The sequence below is a fragment of the Podarcis filfolensis genome, assembly GCF_964270895.1.
Source record: "Podarcis filfolensis genome assembly, chromosome: 9".
Classification (NCBI taxonomy): domain Eukaryota; kingdom Metazoa; phylum Chordata; class Lepidosauria; order Squamata; family Lacertidae; genus Podarcis; species Podarcis filfolensis.
In genome coordinates, this window is record NC_139610.1 from 17275933 (window position 1) to 17295999 (window position 20067).

Consider the following 20067-nt stretch of genomic DNA (forward strand, 5'->3'; position numbering starts at 1 on the left):
TTCAGCAAAGCGGGAGGAGGAACGGAGCCCCTTCTGTTCCTCCTCCCGCTTCGCTGAAGGGGCGCTGCACAGCTCTCCCTATCTGCGCAGCACCTCTCCATGAAGGCAGGGTGAGCCTTCATCCCGCTGCCTGAGAGAGGCTGCGTACGGCTATCCTATAAGCCAGGACAGCAAGAGGGATCGCTACACAGCAATCCCACTTGCTGTCCTGGCTTCTGCCTTAGCCCCGCGCAGCCTCTTCCGGGCAGGGGGAGCCTTGGCGCACTTATTCCAGAAGCCAGAACAGCCACACGGTATCCCAGAAGCCAGATCCCTCTTGCTGTTCTGGCTTCTGGGATTCAAAATATTTTTTCCCTTGTTTTCCTCCCCCCAAAACTAGATGCGTCCTATCGTCTGGTGTGTCCTATAGAGCGAAAAATACAGTAATCTACCTGCCCATCACACACCACATGCCCCCTAGGCCCTTCTCCACACGGCTTTGCATGCACAATTTTTTTTCTCCCAGGAACTCTGTAAACCTTAGGTTTTCTGCCTGTCACTTCCAGAGCATGTGTCTGGCATGCTGTTTGCTGGGTCAACACATTGCACAGGCCTGCCTTGCAGCATTCTAGCAAGGTAGATCAGGATCATCATTGCTTCAGTGCAGATATGAGGCTGAGATAATAGTGGCTGGTGCAAGGCTACCTGGTCCAATATGGCTGAATTGAGATCTGAACAGGGGTGTATTTGGGTAATATTTTGTCATATGGTGCCCTGTGTGAGGCCAAAATCTGGCGTCCCCAAATGGATCTTCTCAGTGCTATTTTTCTAGAAAAAGAGGTGCCATGAATGCCTCCCTTGTTCTCTTATAATGGAAATGGTGCCCACCTGAGAGGTGAGTTCCACTGTGTTCCAGCTGGAGGAAAAACCTGGATCTTCTCAATTATTGATCTTCTCAATTTTGAGTCCCCTTGGCTTGGCACGCTGTGCAGGGGAACGGCCCACACTGCCTGAAATCCAACGCTGATCTGAACTTTAAATTTCCCTGGTCATGTGTTCTCAACATCAAGTCAGCAGCCGCACTACTGATTTCAGCCAAGACAATGGACATCAAACATCTGTCAAAGGTCTTGGGCCTCTGCATGTCGGCCACTCATGTCACGCCTTGGTCAAGACGCCATACCAGAGTTCTTCAGTGGTTTCTGCTGCCCCACCAGTAGGCAATTACTCACAACCAGCGAAGACTGCTCAAAATGCATTGTGAGTGTCTCTGGGACTTTTGTCATTCGCAGTGGTTGTAGGAAAAATAATCCCACCCATGCAGTGATCAAATGATGGAAAAGGCTTTCGACATGGTAACATAGGCAGATCCATGGTCCATGTGGTCTTAACACATGCACTGCAGCAGCAGCCAACATGGTGCTCGTCTAGGGCTTGTTGAACTCCCATAATTCCTGGCCGCTGGCTATGCACACTGGGGGTGATGGGAGATGTAGTCCACAAACAACTGGGGGAGCCCATGTCGGTTACTCCAGAGTCTTCAGACTCTTCAGAGTCGTAAAAAGTGAAGATGGAAAGGGTCCATTCTGCATAAAGTCAGCCGGCCTCTATTCTGAAAGTCATTCCATTTTAAACCTATGCATGTGGGGGGGATGATGCGTGAAAGGCTCGCCTGCATTACTCAGATAAAAAATGTTCTGTTATTACTTTATATATTGCAGATATAGATCTTTACATTCATGCCAGGAGTAAGCTATGGTTCAAATTAAGCTGCAGTGAAACCTGTCAACATATAATCTAAAGAACATGCAGTGAGTGAGAAGGGGCAGAAATTTCCTCAAGTGTGATCTTGAGGCCAATGTGCCCCCCTCAAAAAAAGGATGCATAATTTCTGAGCATGTTTATTCTACTCAAATGTTTGTTGTCCCAACTCTGCTCTGTTGTCTAGCACCAGCGCTTTTGCCAGTCAGCAAATGATCTGGTGAGCTTCCTGTTTTTCAGACGTGTAACTTCCACATAGTGCAATATTTAGGACAAGAGATTGTGACTCAACAATTTTCGGTGGCTGGCGTATAGTATTTGCTGTGACTCTATGTCATTTGCCAACAAGTGATGAATGGAAGATCTTCTGTTGTGGGTTTTGTAACACCAGCTACGAAAGAACATTTCTACCAATGAAAATGATTCACCTTAAGGCAAACCTGTTACCTTCCACATGTTGCAGAACTCCAAATCCCATCATCCAACTCCAGTCTATAGGCCATACTGCCTAAGAGTAATGGGAGTTGGAGTTGAACAACACCTACATTTTCCCATTCTTTCTATAAAGAAGAGTCTTCTAGGAGGCTGTTATGTACTGAGTTGAAATGCAGCAGTCTGATTGGTCCTAGAACAATAGGATTCAGAATGAAGCAGTCTGATTGGTCCTAGAACAATAGGATTCAGAATGCAGCAGCCTGATTGGTCCTAGAATAATATGCTCCAGAATGCAGCAGTCTGATTGGTTCTAGAACAATATGCTCCAGAATGCAGAAGTCTGATTGGTCCACAGGAGCCACCCAATCCAGCTCCAGGTGGAAGTGAATCCGCGACCTGGTTGGCCTACAGGAGAATCCCGGAATTAGCCAATCACGTGGGGCCCTTTGTGTCAATAATGTATATAAAGCAGACATTCCAGGGGAACTTCCTTTCCTCCTCACCACTATGAGCTGAATTCCACTCTCGACTCTGAGTATATTTCAGAGGCATTCAGACTTATAAATATTTTTCTCTTTCATTGACAATGTGGGGTGAGTTTTATGTATTATAATGTGTTGTGCCTCACCTTTCTGGCTCATACGGGGCCTCCAGGGCTCATAAGCATGTCAGAATAAAATAATGAGGATCAGAAGGTGGAAACAAATTTCCAACACAGTATCACAACAAGGCAACACACCTACACATTCTCAGGACACCTGTTTAACGGAGAGATTGATCAACACTGTTTCCCCTGTTACCTGAAGATTATTCTTTACACCCTGAGTAATCCTAAATGTTCTTATATCTGTAGGGGGCAGAGAACTCTTGTGTTAGGCCTTCAGCAGACTCTCCAAGTCTCCCTATTTTCCAGGGACAGTCCCAGATTTACAGAAGCCATCCCAGTTTCTGATTTGATCCAGGAATATCCCGCTGTTAATTAGGACGTCCTTATTTTCATCAGAGAAATGTTGGAAGATATGAAGTTAATCTGACCCCCAAGCCACCTGAAGGCAGCCATGTATAGGAAAGGTTTTTTAATGTTTAGTGTTTTATTATGTTTTTATAGATGTTGGAAGCTGCCCAGAGTGGCTGGGGCAACCCAGTCAGATGGGTGGGGTGTAAATAATAATAATAGAAGCAATAATAATATGTCCTTTTTCATCGGAGAAAAGTTGGAGGGGATGCTTCAGTTCTCTGACATGAACGATTGAGTTCCCGGTCAGTCACTTGTCTGTGGAATATTTGCTTGAAGGAAGGAAGAGCACTGGGCTGTAATGAAACTGAAAGAACATATTTCATATTTTATCTTTTATTTTATCAGCAGGGGTAGTTTGTGTCTATAGCTTGCAGGAAGCAATATTCAACATAATGGGTATGCCTTAAGACAACAATAGCTTTTCTAGATAACTCTGAACTTGTCAAAATGGCCCAAGGCTATTCTTATCAGCTTCCTGGAAGAACATCAAGGAGTACTGGCAAGATTAGGACTTTGGGAGATATTGTAGATATTGTAGCCTTTTAATCAAAACTGGTTGTGCAGTTGCATATTACGGACTTAGCTTAGTTATAATCTTTTAAAGCTCTTAGAACCATCTCCTCCATATGATCCTACCAGGTCCCATCACACATAATTGATCACAAGATGTGGTGCACACAAACCATTTGAATGGCAATGCCCATCAACTTTGGGGGGACCTGGCACCCTCAAATATTTGGGGGCTGAAGGGACCTCAGCCCCTAGGAACTTGCTTCGATCCACACTGCCCAGGCTTGTGCGTGAGGTGGCAGTTATGAGTTAATCGGGTCCTCCCTTAAAGAGGGCATGTGTTGCGGTGAGACCTGGACAACCGACACCCTGTGTTGTGGGTGGGTACGTCTGGATAGCCACAACACCCGATTGGTAGGTCCCTTGATGCAGGGTTCAATCAGGCCAATGGGACGCCAGCTAAACGGATCAAGGGACCTATATATACCTATGCACATGACCCAGAGCTTCCTCATTCGGTTTGTGCATCGGAACACCCACCCACCTTTCCCTATATTTAGGGCTGTGCGCTCAACCTTGCTGTGCCGTCGTGTGTCGTCTGTCGTTGGGAAAGGGGCACGGCAGGAATTTTCCCCACTTGGCTGATTGGCTGGTGCCATTTGGGTTTCGCCTGCCGCGTAGCAAATCATCACAACTTGTAAGGTTGCGAATAGGCTCTGGTTCAGGTGATAGGGATGGGAGAATGCTCTTGCCATCCCTATGTGAAGGGTATTCCATTAAAGGAATCCAGGGACTCGATGGTTTGGTCAACCCCTGAGAGGGGGTTGTGCCCTTGCCTGAGTCCAGGGGGACATTTGGGTGGTGGAGATAGCCTGTTCCCGGCTTTCCGCTTATCCAGGTGTTCACCCTAGGCTGACCTATGCTGGTGCCCTGGGTCAGCACTACCTGCAACGGTGCAGGGAGCTAGTAAAACCAGAGCCTATGCAACTATTCACTTTTGTATCAATCCAGTATATTTTCTTTTAATTGTCAAATGATTCTATGATTGCGAATGATTGTGGCAGCCTTTGGCCATGTGCAATAAAACTGACTGACTGACTAAAGTTGTGGCCTAAATTCTGCCAAAAACCAAACCAAAATTTGAGTCTTGTCTGAATGTATTTAGGGGGGAGGTTTCTGGGTCTGAACACACAATTAAGCCCTCTGTGCAAATGTTTCAATGGAGGAAATGGCAGATACGAAGGACCCACTGACGGGCCCCTGCTGTCAGTGGGCCCTGGCAGGATATTAGCTTGCAGTGACAGTGTACCAAGCAATGTTTGGTACTCAGGTCTAGCTGATCTCTTAATTTCCCATAATGCCCCAGAATGATGCTAGGTTTAAAGGTCTCAACACGCAAAAGGTCTCTGCAGCTACAGCAGGTGCTGTGATTTTCCAGAGGTTTGACTTCACCCCCAGAGGCACACTCCATTGTCTCCGGAGACAGACTCACGCCAACAATAACAACAACCAATCCTTTGTCACACAAGGATCTTCTTGTGTAGGCATCACTAAGATTCCTTACGTCTGAAATTATATTGTCAGAAGGCGACAAGCGTAATAATCATCTGATTATTTTGCTACCTTTATCCCGAATTTTTTTTTTTTAAGGACGATATGAAGCCAGAAGTAGTGAGGCTGACCCAACAGGTTCAGAACAATGCTTCCTGTGTGTTTGTGTGCGGTGAGAGTTGTTGCTTGGAAATCCTGACAGTGATTAGCCTCTGGTACAAAGCTGTGGTGCTTTCAGATGGCAGCCAAATGGGAGCTCCAGTACTGGAAATGTGGCAGAAAATCCATCAAAGAACAAGTGTCCCAGCACAGGAGTTTGGTGTAAGTCATGGCGGAAATGAAGATGTTCTGAACTGCCTCCTGCCGTCACATGTTGGCTTGGTCTTATGGGAGTTGTAGTATAATCAACTGGAGGACACCAGGAGGGCTTTAAAGGCTCTGTCATCTGGTGGTGGTTTTGATTTGAAAACAAAAACAACCCGCACTACACCTTGGAAGCTAATACCAGTTTGCCGACATTGTAAATATTTTGGTTTGCTGGTTTTTAAAAATAAATCTTTTTTTTTTCTTTTTGCGTGTTCAGACCCAGAAACCTCCCCTCTAAATAAATTCACACAAGACTCAAATTTTGGATTTGGTTTTTGGCAGAATTTAGGCCACAGCTTTATTGATTACAGCAAGTGACTGGTTGTATCGGCTCTGGTTCGACTAGCTCCCTGCCATGCAGGTAGCGCTGACCCAGGGTTCCAGCATAGGTCAGCCTAGGGTGAACACCTGGATAAGGGGAAAGCCAGTAACGGGCTAACTCCGCCACCCAAATGTCCCCCTGGACTCAGGCATGGGCACAACCCCCTCTCAGGGGTTGACCAAACCATTGAGTCCCTGGATTCCTTTAATGGAATACCCTTCACATAGGGATGGCGAGACCATTCTCCCATCCCTATCACCTGAACCAGAGCCTATCCACAACCTTACAAGTTGTGACAATTTGCTACACGGCAGGCGAAACCCAAATGGCAACAGCCAAAAATCCAAGTGGGGAAAATTCCTGCCATGCCCCTGTCCCAGCGACAAACAGCACACGACGGCATAACAAGGTCAAGCACAAGGCCCTAAAAGTAGGGAGAGGTGGGCGGGTGTTCCGATGCACGCACCAAAAGAGGAAGCTCTGGGTCACGTGCATGGGCATTAATAGGTCCCTCGAACTGTTTAGACTGCATCCTATTGGCCAGATTGCACCCAGCTTCGAGGGACCTACCAATCGGGTGTTGTGGCTGTCCAAACGTACCCACCCACAACACAGGGTGTCGGTTGTCCAGGTCTCACTGCAATATGTGCCCGATTTACCATGCATTTATGATATTTTTAATTTGTAAACCGTGTTGTGACCATTTGGTAAATGTGGAAGTGTAATCTCTAAACACAGAAATAAAATGGGTGCTGGAGTCAAGAAGCAACAACCCTCCTCTTGAAAGTAAACTTCTAGATACCAGCATTGCAAGTTGAAACCTGCAGAACGCAACCTCATGCTGTATGCACACTGATCAAATTTTTAATAGGTGTCCCAACATCTTCACAAAATGTGACATAGAGAGCATGTTACCAAGGACAACTTCCAGAAAATAGAGACTCCCCAATAGTTAATAGGGTCAGTGGGGGCCCTGTGGTCTAAATCATGGGTAGGCAAACTAAGGCCTGGGGGCCAGATCCGGCCCAATCGCCTTCTAAATCCGGCCCGTGGATGGTCTGGGAATCAGCGTGTTTTTACATGTATAGAATGTGTCCTTTAATTTTAAATGCATTTCTGGGTTATTTGTGGGGCCTGCCTGTTGTTTTTACATGAGTAGAATGTGTGCTTTTATTTAAAATGCATCTCTGGGTTATTTGTGGGGCATAGGAATTCATTCATATATATTTTTCAAAATATAGTCCACCTCCCACACAAGGTCTGAGGGATAGTGGACCGGCCCCCTGCTAAAAAAGTTTGCTGACCCCTCCACTGAGCCTCTTGGGCTTGCCGGTCAGAAGGTTGGTGGTTCAAATTCGCCCGGCGGGGGGAGCTCCTGTTGCCCTGTCCCAGCTTCTGCCAACCAACAGTTCGAAAGCACACCAGTGCAAGTAGATAAATAGGTACCACTGCGGTGGGAAGGGAAACAGCATTTCCATGTGCTCTGGTTTCCGTCACAGTGTCCCATTGCTCCAGAAGTGGTTTAGTCATGCTGGCCACATGACCTGGAAAGCTGTCTGTGGACAAACGCCGGCTCCCTCGGCCTACAAGCGAAATGAGTGCCACAACTCCATAGTCGCCTTTGACTGGACTTAACCATCCAGGGGTCCTTTTTTATTTATTTACCTTTATATTGTCAGGGGTGTTGATTCAGCCTGCCATGGGATAATATAATAATTAAGCCATCCAATAAGCTGCCCAGGCCAGGAGACCAATATTATGAGGAAGCATCAATTAATCTCACATGGTCCATGAGCTGTGCCCCAGAAACCCTTGGGGTTAAGCAGAGGTTGCTGAACCCTAATTCCCAGGGCAACTGTTTGCAACTGTTGTACTAGATCTGAATATGCCTGTCATTTCCTGTAACTCTGTAGTTGCTGGAAGAAGCACCCTAAGTAGTCAACAGTACAAAATCCTCTCATTAGTTGATGAAGATGGTTGTTGTGTGCTTATGAGTCCAGGGAGTAGAATACGTGATTATATATATTTCCCACCACTGGAACCTCAGACTAATTATTTGTCTGAGTGGGAGAGAACAATAGCACCTGAAGGTCAATTCTCTCCTTCTGCTGGGAAAAAAATCCATTCCTGACACCCTTCTATTTCTAAACAAAATCAGATTAGAAATTGATCTTGTTTATATTAATTCTGGTTCACCAGAAGCGGCTTAGTCATGCTGGCCACATGACCCGGAAGCTGTACACCAGCTCCCTCGGCCAATAAAGCAAGATGAGCGCCGCAACCCCAGAGTCAGTCACGACTGGACCTAATGGTCAGGGGTCCCTTTAAAGGTAAAGGTAAAGGTACCCCTGCCCATACGGGCCAGTCTTGACAGACTCTAGGGTTGTGCGCTCATCTCACTCTAGAGGCCGGGAGCCAGCGCTGTCCGCAGACACTTCCGGGTCACGTGGCCAGCGTGACGAAGCTGCTCCGGCGAACTGGCACCAGAGCAGCACACGGAAATGCCGTTTACCTTCCCGCTATAAAGCGGTACCTATTTATCTACTTGCACTTAAGGGTGCTTTCGAACTGCTAGGTGGGCAGGAGCTGGGACCGAAAGACGGGAGCTCACCCCGCCGCGGGGATTCGAACCGCCGACCATGCGATCGGCAAGTCCTAGGCACTGAGGTTTTACCCACAGTGCCACCTCTACCTTTATATTAATTATTTATCCATGAGCTAAAAACTGACCCTGTTGCATGCTGAACATCACGCTGCATTTGCTTCTGTTCAGTAACCTCTAGGACAATCTGTATTTCTCTGTTACAGTTCCATGGTGCTTCAAAAATGCAAATAAAGACAGTATTCTGTTGATAATACAAACAGCAGAGTCCAAATAGAATCTATCTCATTTGCCTATTTACAGCAGGATTAGAAAGCTGGAAAGAGCAGGGGTACCTCAGACTGGAGCCATTAGCAGGAAGGCTGTGTAGTGTAGCCAAGGAAACCTGGGTTCAAATCCTGCTCCATTATGAAGTTCACTGAGATCATCTCTCGGGATTTTCGTCACTGGCCTGAGGAGGTTGGAGGAGAAATGGGATGTATATGTAATAAATAAAACAGTTGCTAGAACTGGAGGGTGAAGAATCAAGGCATATTTTATTCCTCTAAGACAGTGGGATGGAAAATTGGATGGTCCACACCATCCACCATTGCTGAAATAAGGAGAACCATGTCCTATTTCATACTGTCGAGCCTACTATGGCCATAGCCACACACCATCTAATATCTGAGATACTATGGTTGCCTCTGTTGTACAAAGAGTTGGTGATAACATTCTGTTATGTACTGAAGTTCTCACCTTGGGCCAGCAGGGGGATACTGTAGATAGTTATGCAAATGAAGGATCGAAAGTGACGTTCAGTGATTGGATAGTTTTAGAAAGTTGCTACAGTAACGTTGTACTGGAGCTCTATATAAGCAGGCTGACTGAGCCCTTCAGCTCAGTTCTGTCCTGGCCTGTGAATAAACAAGAGCTGTTTGAAGAATCGCTGTGTCGTCTGATATGTTCACCCACAACTTAACACATTCATATTTTTTATTTTTTAAGTTATGTTGCCAGTGGAACCATTCTTTGCAAAGAATAATTATTATTATTTCAGAACCTACAGTGAAATCCTAACCATGTCTACTCAGATGTAAATCCTACTGAATTCAGTGGGGCTTACTCCCAGATTAAGTGGGGTTAGGAGTGCCGCTCTAGCCATTTAAAGGAAAACACCAACATTAGTAAGCAACACTAGCTCCCAAAGTGGGGTGGGGAGACAGGCATAGGCAAACTCGGCCCTCCAGATGTTTTGGGACTACAATTCCCATCATCCCTGACCACTGGTCCTGTTAGCTAGGGATGATGGGAGTTGTAGTCCCAAAACATCTAGAGGGCCAAGTTTGCCTATGCCTGATATAGGGATATAAACATATAAGGAGTAGCAGAAGTAGCTTATTTTGGTTTCCTCTGTCACTTAAAGTTGCGGGGTGGTGTGTGTTGATGTTCCCATGTTCTTATTTTTTAAGTTACCCTGGTCATCCTTTCTCAAGCGTGTGTGTGTGTATAATTTTTATTAAATTTTCTGTTTTACAATTTAAAATACTTATTTTACATCCTGAAGATATCAATGACTTCCCTTCTTCTCTTTCCATGGTTCATTTTACATATCATAAATCCCTGCATATTTTACAAAAATGATACCATTCAGTCTTCCATTACTGCATCCATCAAAACTTGTTTACACTGTTGAATTTATCTTAATACTGCCAGCGTTTTCCCCTGTTCACAATTATTTCCCATATATTCAATAAACGTTTTCCAATCTTCTTTAAACGTATGTTCTTCTTGTTCTCTTATTCTATATGTTAAGTCTGCAAGTTGTGCATATTCGGTCAACTTACGTAAGTTGCCATTCTTCTTTAGTTGGGATCTTGCTCTTTTTCCATTTGTGGGCTAACAAAACGTGGGCCGCAGTAGTAGCATACATAAATAACCTTTTCTGACACCTGGGAATTTCAGTCTGAAGTGTTTAAAGCTGGGGTTGCAGCTGGAAAATGATAAGACTTCCTCAAGCTGAATGTTGAACTGCCCTGTATGGGAATCCTGTGCAAACCAAGCAGATTACGAAATCTATGTTCTTTCCTGCGCCTTCGAGAGATTCCTTCTGCTGCATATTTCTGCAATAGATGGAGCGTTCGCTACCCGGAGGGGGGAAACTCACCAATCAGCTGCTAACACTCAGGTTGCAACATGGCAGCCCAATGCTCTGTTGCCCTGCCACTGGCTTCAGATGGCGTCAAGCTGAGCTAGCAGAGGAAGAATTTATTCGTATAGACAGGTTGTCCTGAACCCTTAACCAAGCTGTCATACTCATGGACCCAAGTCATCTGACAGCCTGTTCTAGGACGTCCTGAATATTGCAAAGGCTTTTGAACGAGGAGAGGAAAGGCAGAAAAGGCTTTAAGACTGTACTCCAGTTACCTGGGAGTAAGCCCCACTGAACTGCTTAGTCGAACTGCACAAGATTGCACCACAAGCGTTAACCGTATTAACAGCATGAAGTGCGTGCAGAAAATACCATTTTTTTTATTTTGGGATCTGTGATGATTTGAGGCCAAGTAGTTCTTGAAGCCATCGTCAGGCTTCTTGTGTAGGATGGCTTTTTGTGAAAAGCATCGTTACATGTGCTTTGCTGAGGGGGGGCAGCTGTAAGTGGGCTGTCCACGTTGTAATGGGAAATGCAGTGTTGATAATAGCGCATGAGTGGAGTTGCTGGTTCTCACAGCCGCCCTTTGACATATATATTGCAATGTGGATATTTTTGCACTTTTACCCAAGCCACACCATTGCCCCAAAAACCATGGTTAAAAACACACATATTAAAAACTCTGTGAAAAGGGCTTGCTGATCAGAAGGTCAGCGGTTCGAATCCCCGCAACGGGGTGAGCTTCCGTTGCTCAGTCCCTACTCCTGCCAACCTAGCAGTTCAAAAGCACGTCAAAAGTGCAAGTAGATAAATAGGTACCACTCCAGCGGGAAGATAAACGGCGTTTCCGTGCGTTGCTCTGGTTCACCAGAAGCGGCTTAGTCATGCTGGCCACATGACCCGGAAGCTGTACGCTGGCTCCCTCGGCCAATAAAGCGAGATGAGCACCGCAACCCCAGAGTCGGCCACGACTGGACCTAATGGTCAGGGGTCCCTTTACCTTTTACAGTCATACCTCAGAAGTCGAACAGAATCCGTTCCGGAAGTCCGTTCCACTTCCGAAACGTTTGAAAACCAAAGTGCGGTTTCCGACTGGCTGCAGGAAGCTCCTGCAGCCAATCGGAAGCCACGGAAGCCCCATCAGACATTTGGCTTCCGAAAGAACATACGAAAACCAGAACACTCACTTCCGGTTTTCGATCATTCGGGAGCCGGAACGTTTGTCTCCCAAGGCGTTCAGGAGCCCGAGGTACTTATTTAGAAAAACACCAACCTTACTCTGATAAATGCTCATAAGGCCTGCAAGTGCTCCCATTTTTATTTTGCAGTTCCTGAGATAAGGCTCTCCGATGAACAAAACAGCGATGAAAAACAGGTTAGCTGAACAAAAAAGCAGCGCATGAGTCCATTAGCACTTGCAGTTCTGAGGTGAAACGATACGACAGCAGTATATTGGTGCTGTCAGCCCCTAGGAATGCTAGTCAAACAGGCTGTGCTGCTGGCACAGCTATGGTTCACCTCCAAACTGGCTCTGTGTTGCACGGTCCGGTCATGTATTTTTGGAGCTTTGATGCAATGTTGATGACCACCCTTGGTCTACATAGACCACATGCCTGAGCTTCCAGCAGTCACAGTGACTTTTGAGTGACTACTGTTGTTTTTTTCAAACTGTGTTTGAGGTGACCCTGGGGCCCGTAGGAGCTCATCGCTGAGAAGATTGGTCATGGCAGAAAAAGCTTCCTCTCCAAAGACCAGTAGGAAAAAGACAGACACGGAACTGAGAAATTGCACAAAACAAATGAAATACCGTGAAAATCCCTGAAACGAGAAGTAATCGACTAGAAATATTATCTTATGAAAATAAACTAAATAATAAAAATCAAAGAGTTTAAAGGAAAAATAAGATAGAACAAAGCCTTAATGGGATGCTGGCTACAAACCTCGTTTCACTGAACTCTTCAGTTTCCTCAGAAGGAAATAGAAAAATCATAAACCTTAAATGACCAAAATTCACAAGATGGGGGTAGAACTCCCAAAAATTCTGAAGTATTTATAATCCTGGGTCAACAAAAAGGTTTGTAAATTCAGTATTAGAAATTGTACCTTTGAGTCCTCAATCCTTTATTGCTGCGCTTTGCTTCACCTAGGTCGACCCAGGGCTCATTTCCTTATGAATGAAGAGGTTTGATCTTCTTGCAGTCCATGGGACTCTAAAGAGTCTCCTCCAGCACCAGAATTCAAAAGCATCAATTCTTCAGCGATCAGCCTTCTTTATGGTCCAGCTCTCACTTCCATACATCACTACTGGGAAAACCATAGCTTTTACTATACAGACCTTTGTCGGCAAGGTGATGTCTCTGCTTTTAAAGATGCTGTCTAGGTTTGCCATCGCCTTTCTCCCAAGGAGCAGGCATCTTTTAATTTCGTGACTGCTGTCACCATCTACAGTGATCATGGAGGCCAAGAAAGTAAAATCTCTCACTGCCTCCATTTCTTCCCCTTCTATTTGCCAGGAGGTGATGGGACCAGTGGCCATGATCTTCGTTTTTTTTATGTTGAGCTTCAGATGTTGAGCTTTGCACTCTCCTCTTTCACCCTCATTAAAAGGTTTTTTAATTTCTGCTCACTTTCTGCCATCAAGGTTGTGTCATCTGCATATCTGAGGTTGTTGATATTTCTTCCGGCAATCTTAATTCTGGTTTGGGATTCATCCAGCCCAGCCTTTCGCATGATGAATTCTGCATTTCCCATGATGAACTGGTTTTTGCCTACCATGTAGCAAATTGTCACAACTTTGTGAGGTTGGCGGTTAGGCATTGATTCATTCTTTGGTGGAAGGGATTATGGATTGGCTGTGCCTGCCCCTCATTTTTGTTGCTGCTGCTAGGGAATTCCATTAAAGGAATCCAGGGGCTCGATTTGCTCTGTCCGATCCCCTCTCAGGGGTAGGGCCAGGCCAGAGTTCCTGGGACCGTCTGGGGTGAACTAAGAGGCGGAAATCTGCCTCTGTGCTCCCCCAGTATGTTTTCCCTTACTGACCTCTGGAGGTTCCAGTTGTCAGTCCTGTTCCTGCTGGTGCAGGATCAGGTAGTCTGAACCCATGGCTAAGCAACCACTCACATGCTGTAAACAATAAAGTTGTGGCCAAATTAATGCCAAAAATCTTAAACAAATATTCTGCCTCCTGTGTGATTTATTTTGGAGGGGATTTGGGGGTCTTCATGCGCAACTTCTGGTCTAGCGCAGCAGGGCTCAGGAACTGGGCAATGCTGAAAATCTGACCTGCACTTGCCAGGTGTAGCACAGAGGAATCTAAAAATCTTGGAATATGTGGGCAGACTTCAATAGACATAGAATAACTTCGTTTTTGTGACTTGCTACTGTGCCCTGGCACGTAGTTTGGGATCTTGCATGAGGGTGACCGTATGCCTACAGCAGATGGGTATCTACTAATCAAATCACATCACTGTCATTTCAGATGCCTCTGCTCAGCCAGAAGTTAAAATCATGGTCCTTCAACTCTCACTGATTTATTGGTAAGTAGGATATTAAATTACATCTGCCGGTGGCCCCGCACAAAGTGTGTGTTTTGTTTACAATTCCAGCTGTCCCTCTTGTTTGATGCCTTGCTGAAATAATGTTTGTCTCCTCCTCTGAGGCACTAGTCTTGAGCTCTTCCCAAATTCCTGCTATTTTGGAGGCGGGGGGAGAGAATTAAATCACATACCAGGAAATTGAAGTGGTGCAGCTACAGCTGTTTCTGGTGCTGTTGTGCAGCAAACCCACTTCCCCTAAAAATCAGGGCAATGTGACAGGAAAATGCAGAGGAAAGTGATGAATAGCAATTGTCCAATGTAACGGTGTCTAAACTCTATGCAAACTAATTAGATGAATGCTCAAAAAAAGAGCTGGCGTTGTCTAAACTTCCCGCAACGTTTTGTGCAAACAAATTGGGATGAATGCTCAATAAAGGGGTTGTCTTAAAAGTGAACTATGTCTGGTTGAAGGAGATCAACAGTAAAGACCAAATAGTAAAGGAACTGGCCTCTAAGACCCTCAGATTAGAGCGTTTTTAGGGCAGCCGCTGATTTCAGGGAGAAAAATTTGAGAAGTAACAGGAAAGGTCAAAACCATGCACCTCTTCAAAGACCAAAGCTAGCTAACTAAAGAGAAAATGTATGAAGATTTCCCCAGAAAGCAGTTCTGTGGATCAAAAACCACTTCTCAACCTACCTAGTTGCAGAGAAAAGTAGACTCCAGGGCTGTGAAAACTCTCTACCTTTCACATTCTTTCCCTCAAAAAAACCCCGGGTGCCACGGTTTACCTCTCACTGAGTTAAAATTCTCAGTGACAGTGCCCAGAATTCTTTGAGGGCAAGAATGTGCCTCCAAGGCATAGCCTCAGTGTAAAATAATAGTGATAGCTTCTTCCCTGAGCAGAGGAAATACCGTATTTTTCGCCCTATAGGACGCACTTTTTCCCCTCCAAAAATGAAGGGGAAATGTGTGTGCGTCCTATGGGGTGAATGCAGGCTTCGCGGACCTCTCCGCAAGCAGCGGGAGCACTCCTGCTGCTTGTGGAGAGTTGCCTGCATGCTGAAGCCTGCGCGCGCTGAGCTCAGTGCGTCCAGGCTTCGCGGACCTCTCAGCAAGCAGCGGGAGCCAGCGCTGGGCTCCCACGGCTTGCAGAGAGCTGCCTGTTTGGGGGCTGGGGTCGGGGGAAGCTCGGGCTTCCCCCGCCCCAGCCCCGCGCCTGGGGGGGAAATAATTTTTTTCCCTTTATTTCCCCCCCAAAAAAACTAGGTGCGCCTTATGGGACGGTGCGTCCTATAGGGCGAAAAATACGGTAGCTATTAAGTCTGTGGTGTAAATATGTCCATAGATTTTCAGGCTCCATGGTAGACACTGTAGCCCCACTGGCTAGAGACAGGTCACCTCTCCAGATGAGTGGAATGAGGAATAAAGCAAATGTATGTTTGTGAACAACACAGAGCTTATCTGGGATTTTTTTGGTCAGCCAAAGGTTCGAAGCAGTAGGCCAAAGGTGGTCCAGGGACGGCCATGTCACCTAGACACATCTTTGATGCAAAGACGATCTGGCTTTTGTTAGCTTTTCGGTGGGAATAAAAGTGGGTCAACCAGCCGCTCTGTGAAAGATTAACTTATATGCAAACATGGTTTTGGTTACTCAGAAATCCGAGTATTCAAGGAAAAGGCTTACAAAAATATAAAAAAGAAAAATCCAGCTCCTTTAAAAAATCCAAAAAAATAAACCCTTAGTTCTGAACACCTGACAGAATTACATGTTTTCAAAATGTTCTCAGGGAAATTTGAAGAGCTTTCCAAGTTTGGAGGGTTATTTCATTTCCGACAAAAAGCCACGAAGTGCTAAGAAGCGGTTCGTGCCGGTATTTCAGATTTGAATTCTGCTCTTTCGTACCAACCTGGGTTAAAATTTGAACCAGTCCCCATACCTGCATTTGCCACGCTCCCTCTCTGATTTCTATCTTCACAGGTTGTGGTTGTGCGGATAAACAGGCCTTCGCCACATAAAGCGAAGAGCAGCTTTTTAATGAGAGTGGGCGAACGTTCCTAATGGTTGCTGAGGTGATGTAATTAGCATGCATGTAATTACAGAAGTCTGAATGTGCATCTCCCTACTCCCACCTCGCTTTTCAGGAAGAACTTCTATTTAATTTGAACTCCGGCTTCAGGGCTTGTTTGCAAGGTGGCGCTGGTTAATATTTAACCAAGGAAATACTCTCCATTTTCAGTTTTCTCCCACTGCACAACAAGAAAACACCTTTGCTCTTCATCTCCTACTTGACCCTTGCAATATTGCGGGAATCAGCATGTTTTTACATGAGTAGAATGTGTCCTTTTATTTAAAATGCATCTCTGGGTTATTTGTGGGGCATAGGAATTTGTTCTTTTTCTTCCTTCCAAAATATAGTCCGGCCCCCTACAAGGTCTGAGGGACAGTGGACTGGCCACCTGCTGAAAACGTTTGCTGACCCCTGGACCAGCTTGTCAAGGGATTTCCTGATTGTGCTCACATATTATTGCTTCCCTAGATTTTTATCTCAGAAATCTTTGAAACCCACTGTGGGGCTATGTTATCCTATTTCCCACCTTCATCAACACCCTTCTTTTATATATATATTTATTTATTATTTTCTTGCATGTCTATTCCGCCTTTCTTCCATCATGGAACCCAAAGGGGCATCCATGTAGTTTTAGAAGACATCTGAAGGCAGCCCTTTTTAGGGAAGCTTTTAATGTTTAGTAAAGGTAAAGGTAAAGGGACCCCTGACCATTAGGTCCAGTCGTGACCGACTCTGGGGTTGCGGCGCTCATCTCGCTTTATTGGCCGAGGGAGCCGGCATACAGCTTCCGGGTCATGTGGCCAGCATGACTAAGCCGCTTCTGGCGAACCAGAACAGCACACGGAAATGCCATTTACCTTCCCGCCAGAGCGGTACCTATTTATCTACTTGCACTTTGAGGTGCTTTCGAACTGCTAGGTTGGCAGGAGCAGGGACTGAGCAATGGGAGCTCACCCCATCGCAGGGATTCGAACCGCCAACCTTCTAATCAGCAAGTCCTAGGCTCTGTGGTTTAACCACAGCGCCACCTGCGTCCCTTTAATGTTTAATAGGTTATTGTATTTTAATATTCTGTTGGAAGCTGCCCAGAGTGACTGGGGAAACCCAGCCAGATGGGCGGGGTATAAATAATAAATTATTATTAATAATTATTATAGTTTCCAGAAGGTCTCCCATCCAAACACTGAGCAGACCCTCGCACTCCTTAGCTTCAGCAATGTGGTGGCCTCGTGCCTTTTCATCAACTATAAGCGCAACGTACACTTGCAAATTACATTTTCTACAGTTTCGAGCCTTTATAAAAGCTGTGGCCCTAGCTGTCTTGCCAAAGGCAAGGTGGTTCTTTTAAAATGAGATTCAGAAGCAAAACAAAATACACAAGTGAGTGAGAAGATTAAAGATGTTATTCTAAAGCAGCAAGCGATGTACAGTGGTACCTCGGGTTAAGAACTTAATTCGTTCTGGAGGTCCGTTCTTAACCTGAAACTGTTCTTAACCTGAAGCACCACTTTAGCCAATGGGGCCTCCCGCTGCCGCCGCGCCGCCAGAGCATGATTTCTGTTCTCATCCTGAAGCAAAGTTCTTAACCCGAGGTACTATTTCTGGGTTAGCAGGGTCTGTAACCTGAAGCGTCTGTAACCTGAAGCGTATGTAACCTGAGGTACCACTGTATACATACAGTCCTCAAGAAGCAGCGAAGTGACTCCCCCAGGTAGCCTCAGTTTGCACGGCCCTGCGACCAAGCAGTCTTTGCAAAAGCTTCCAAGAAATTCTGCCCAAACCGTCTGGTTTTATGCCTCACTTTCTCAAAACAACGTCCAACATCAAAGAAGGTACCCAGCATTATCCTCCCAACTGATTAAGGCAGCTGTGTGTGGGACTTCCCTTCCTCCCAACTGCTCTCAGGACATTAAAGACTGTTTTCACACCATCAAAAAACTTAACAAGAGGGAGGGAGGGTGAAGGAACAGAGGGAGGAAGGGCTCCCTGTCAGATCACTAGCTCCTCAGTACATTTTCTCTTCCGGAAGCATTTCCCATAACCTAGCCAATTTTACCATCGTGCTTTGTCAATGGGACAAGTTGAAATCAATGGGACTTCGCTTGAGTGCTGTTGGTTGACTGTCCTATTGATTTCAGCTGGACTTAAATTCAGCTGATTGGTCCAGTGCGACTGCCAGCGTGGAAATCATTCCCCAAATATGTCCATATTCAACTGCCACTGCAAGGAGTGGGGCAGATACGTTATGTTAAAAGAGCAGTAGCTCCCTGTTTGTGGAATGCTCTCCCAGGGAGGTTTGCCTGGCACGTTTATTGTGCACTTTTAGGCGCCAGGCAAAAATGTTCCTCTTCAACCAGGCCTTTGGTTGATCAACATCTGGTACGTGGGTGGCGCTGTGGTCTAAACCACAGAGCCTAGGGCTTGCTGATCAGAAGGTCAGCGGTTCAAATCCCCGCGATGGGGTGAGCTCCCGTTGCTTGGTCCCCGCTCCTGCCAACCTAGCAGTTTGAAAGCACGTCAAAGTGCAAGTAGATAAATAGGTGCCACTCCAGTGGGAAGGTAAACGGCGTTTCCGTGCGCTGCTCTGGTTCGCCAGAAGCGGCTTAGTCATGCTGGCTACATGACCCAGAAGCTGTACGCCGGCTCCCTTGGCCAATAAAGCGAGATGAGCACCACAACCCCAGAGTCGTCCATGGCTGGACTTAACAGTCAGGGGTCCCTTTACCCTTTTAAATGTGATGTGGGAGTCGGTGGGGAGAGGGGGATATTGGCTTGTTTTTGTTCTTGTTTTTAGTCTGTATTTTGTTTTGTTTTTAACTTGTATTTTTATGTTGTGAGCCGCCCTGAGATCTATGGATAGAGGGCATTATACAGACTTAATAAATAATAATAAATTAATATTACTATTTTATAATCTATAATCCAACAATCCCATTCAAAAATAAGGAGTCAGCTATTGCTGCTTCTTTTTGCAACATTTCACATCCTGCATGAAATACCTGATTTCTCATGTCCACTCTGCCTGTTTTCTGTCTTTTCAGATAATTAACAAAGAAGAATCCAGATGGGGTGCAGGTGCTGTAAAATGATACAAAGGTACAGGCAGACTGAGGCTGGATCTATACAGATATAAAAAATGCTATGGGGAGAAAAGATTGTGGGGGGGGGAGCTGCCAAGGCAATACTGTATGCCAGGCATCCCCAAACTCTGCCCTCCAGGTGTTTTGGGACTACAACTCCCATCATCCCTAGCTAACAGGACCAGTGGTCAGGGATGATGGGAATTGTAGTCCCAAAATATCTGGAGGGCTGAGTTTGGGATGCTTGCTGTATTTCATTGACTTTGGATTCCTCTCTACAGTGCCATCTAGTGTCACATTTTTATAATGCATTTTTAATGTTATACATTGACCTTTGTAGCTGAGTCCTGAGTGTCATTTGGGGTAGGGCGAAAATGATAATAGTTATATATCTGTAAGGATATCTCTGAAGCTGCACCAATGTTGCTGCACTCCGGATCCCATCAGCCCCAGCCAGCATGGCCAATGGTGAGAGGTGAATAGATATGTGGAACAGCAGCATCTAGAGGGCCTGGGATTCCTAGCATTATTTTAAGCTACCGTATTTTTTGCTCTATAAGACGCACCAGACCACAAGACACACCTAGTTTTTGGAGGAGGAAAACAAGAAAAAATATATTCTGAATCTCAGAAGCCAGAACAGCAAGAGGGGTCGCTGCGCAGTGAAAGCAGCAATCCCTCTTGCTGTTCTGGCTTCTGGGATAGC

At 45.7% G+C, this 20067-nt stretch overlaps 1 protein-coding gene across 1 annotated transcript in view; it reads left to right on the plus strand.

Annotated features, from left to right (window-relative positions):
* The window catches only part of PGCKA1 (PDCD10 and GCKIII kinases associated 1), a 61079-nt gene that overhangs the window by 35609 nt on the left and 5403 nt on the right, over nt 1-20067 (plus strand). Inside the window, exons 2-3 of the mRNA XM_083630766.1 lie at nt 14154-14211; nt 19323-19377. Coding sequence (XP_083486892.1) covers nt 19346-19377 — 32 coding nt within the window. The 5' untranslated portion in view covers nt 14154-14211; nt 19323-19345. The remainder of the gene's footprint in view (nt 1-14153; nt 14212-19322; nt 19378-20067) is intronic.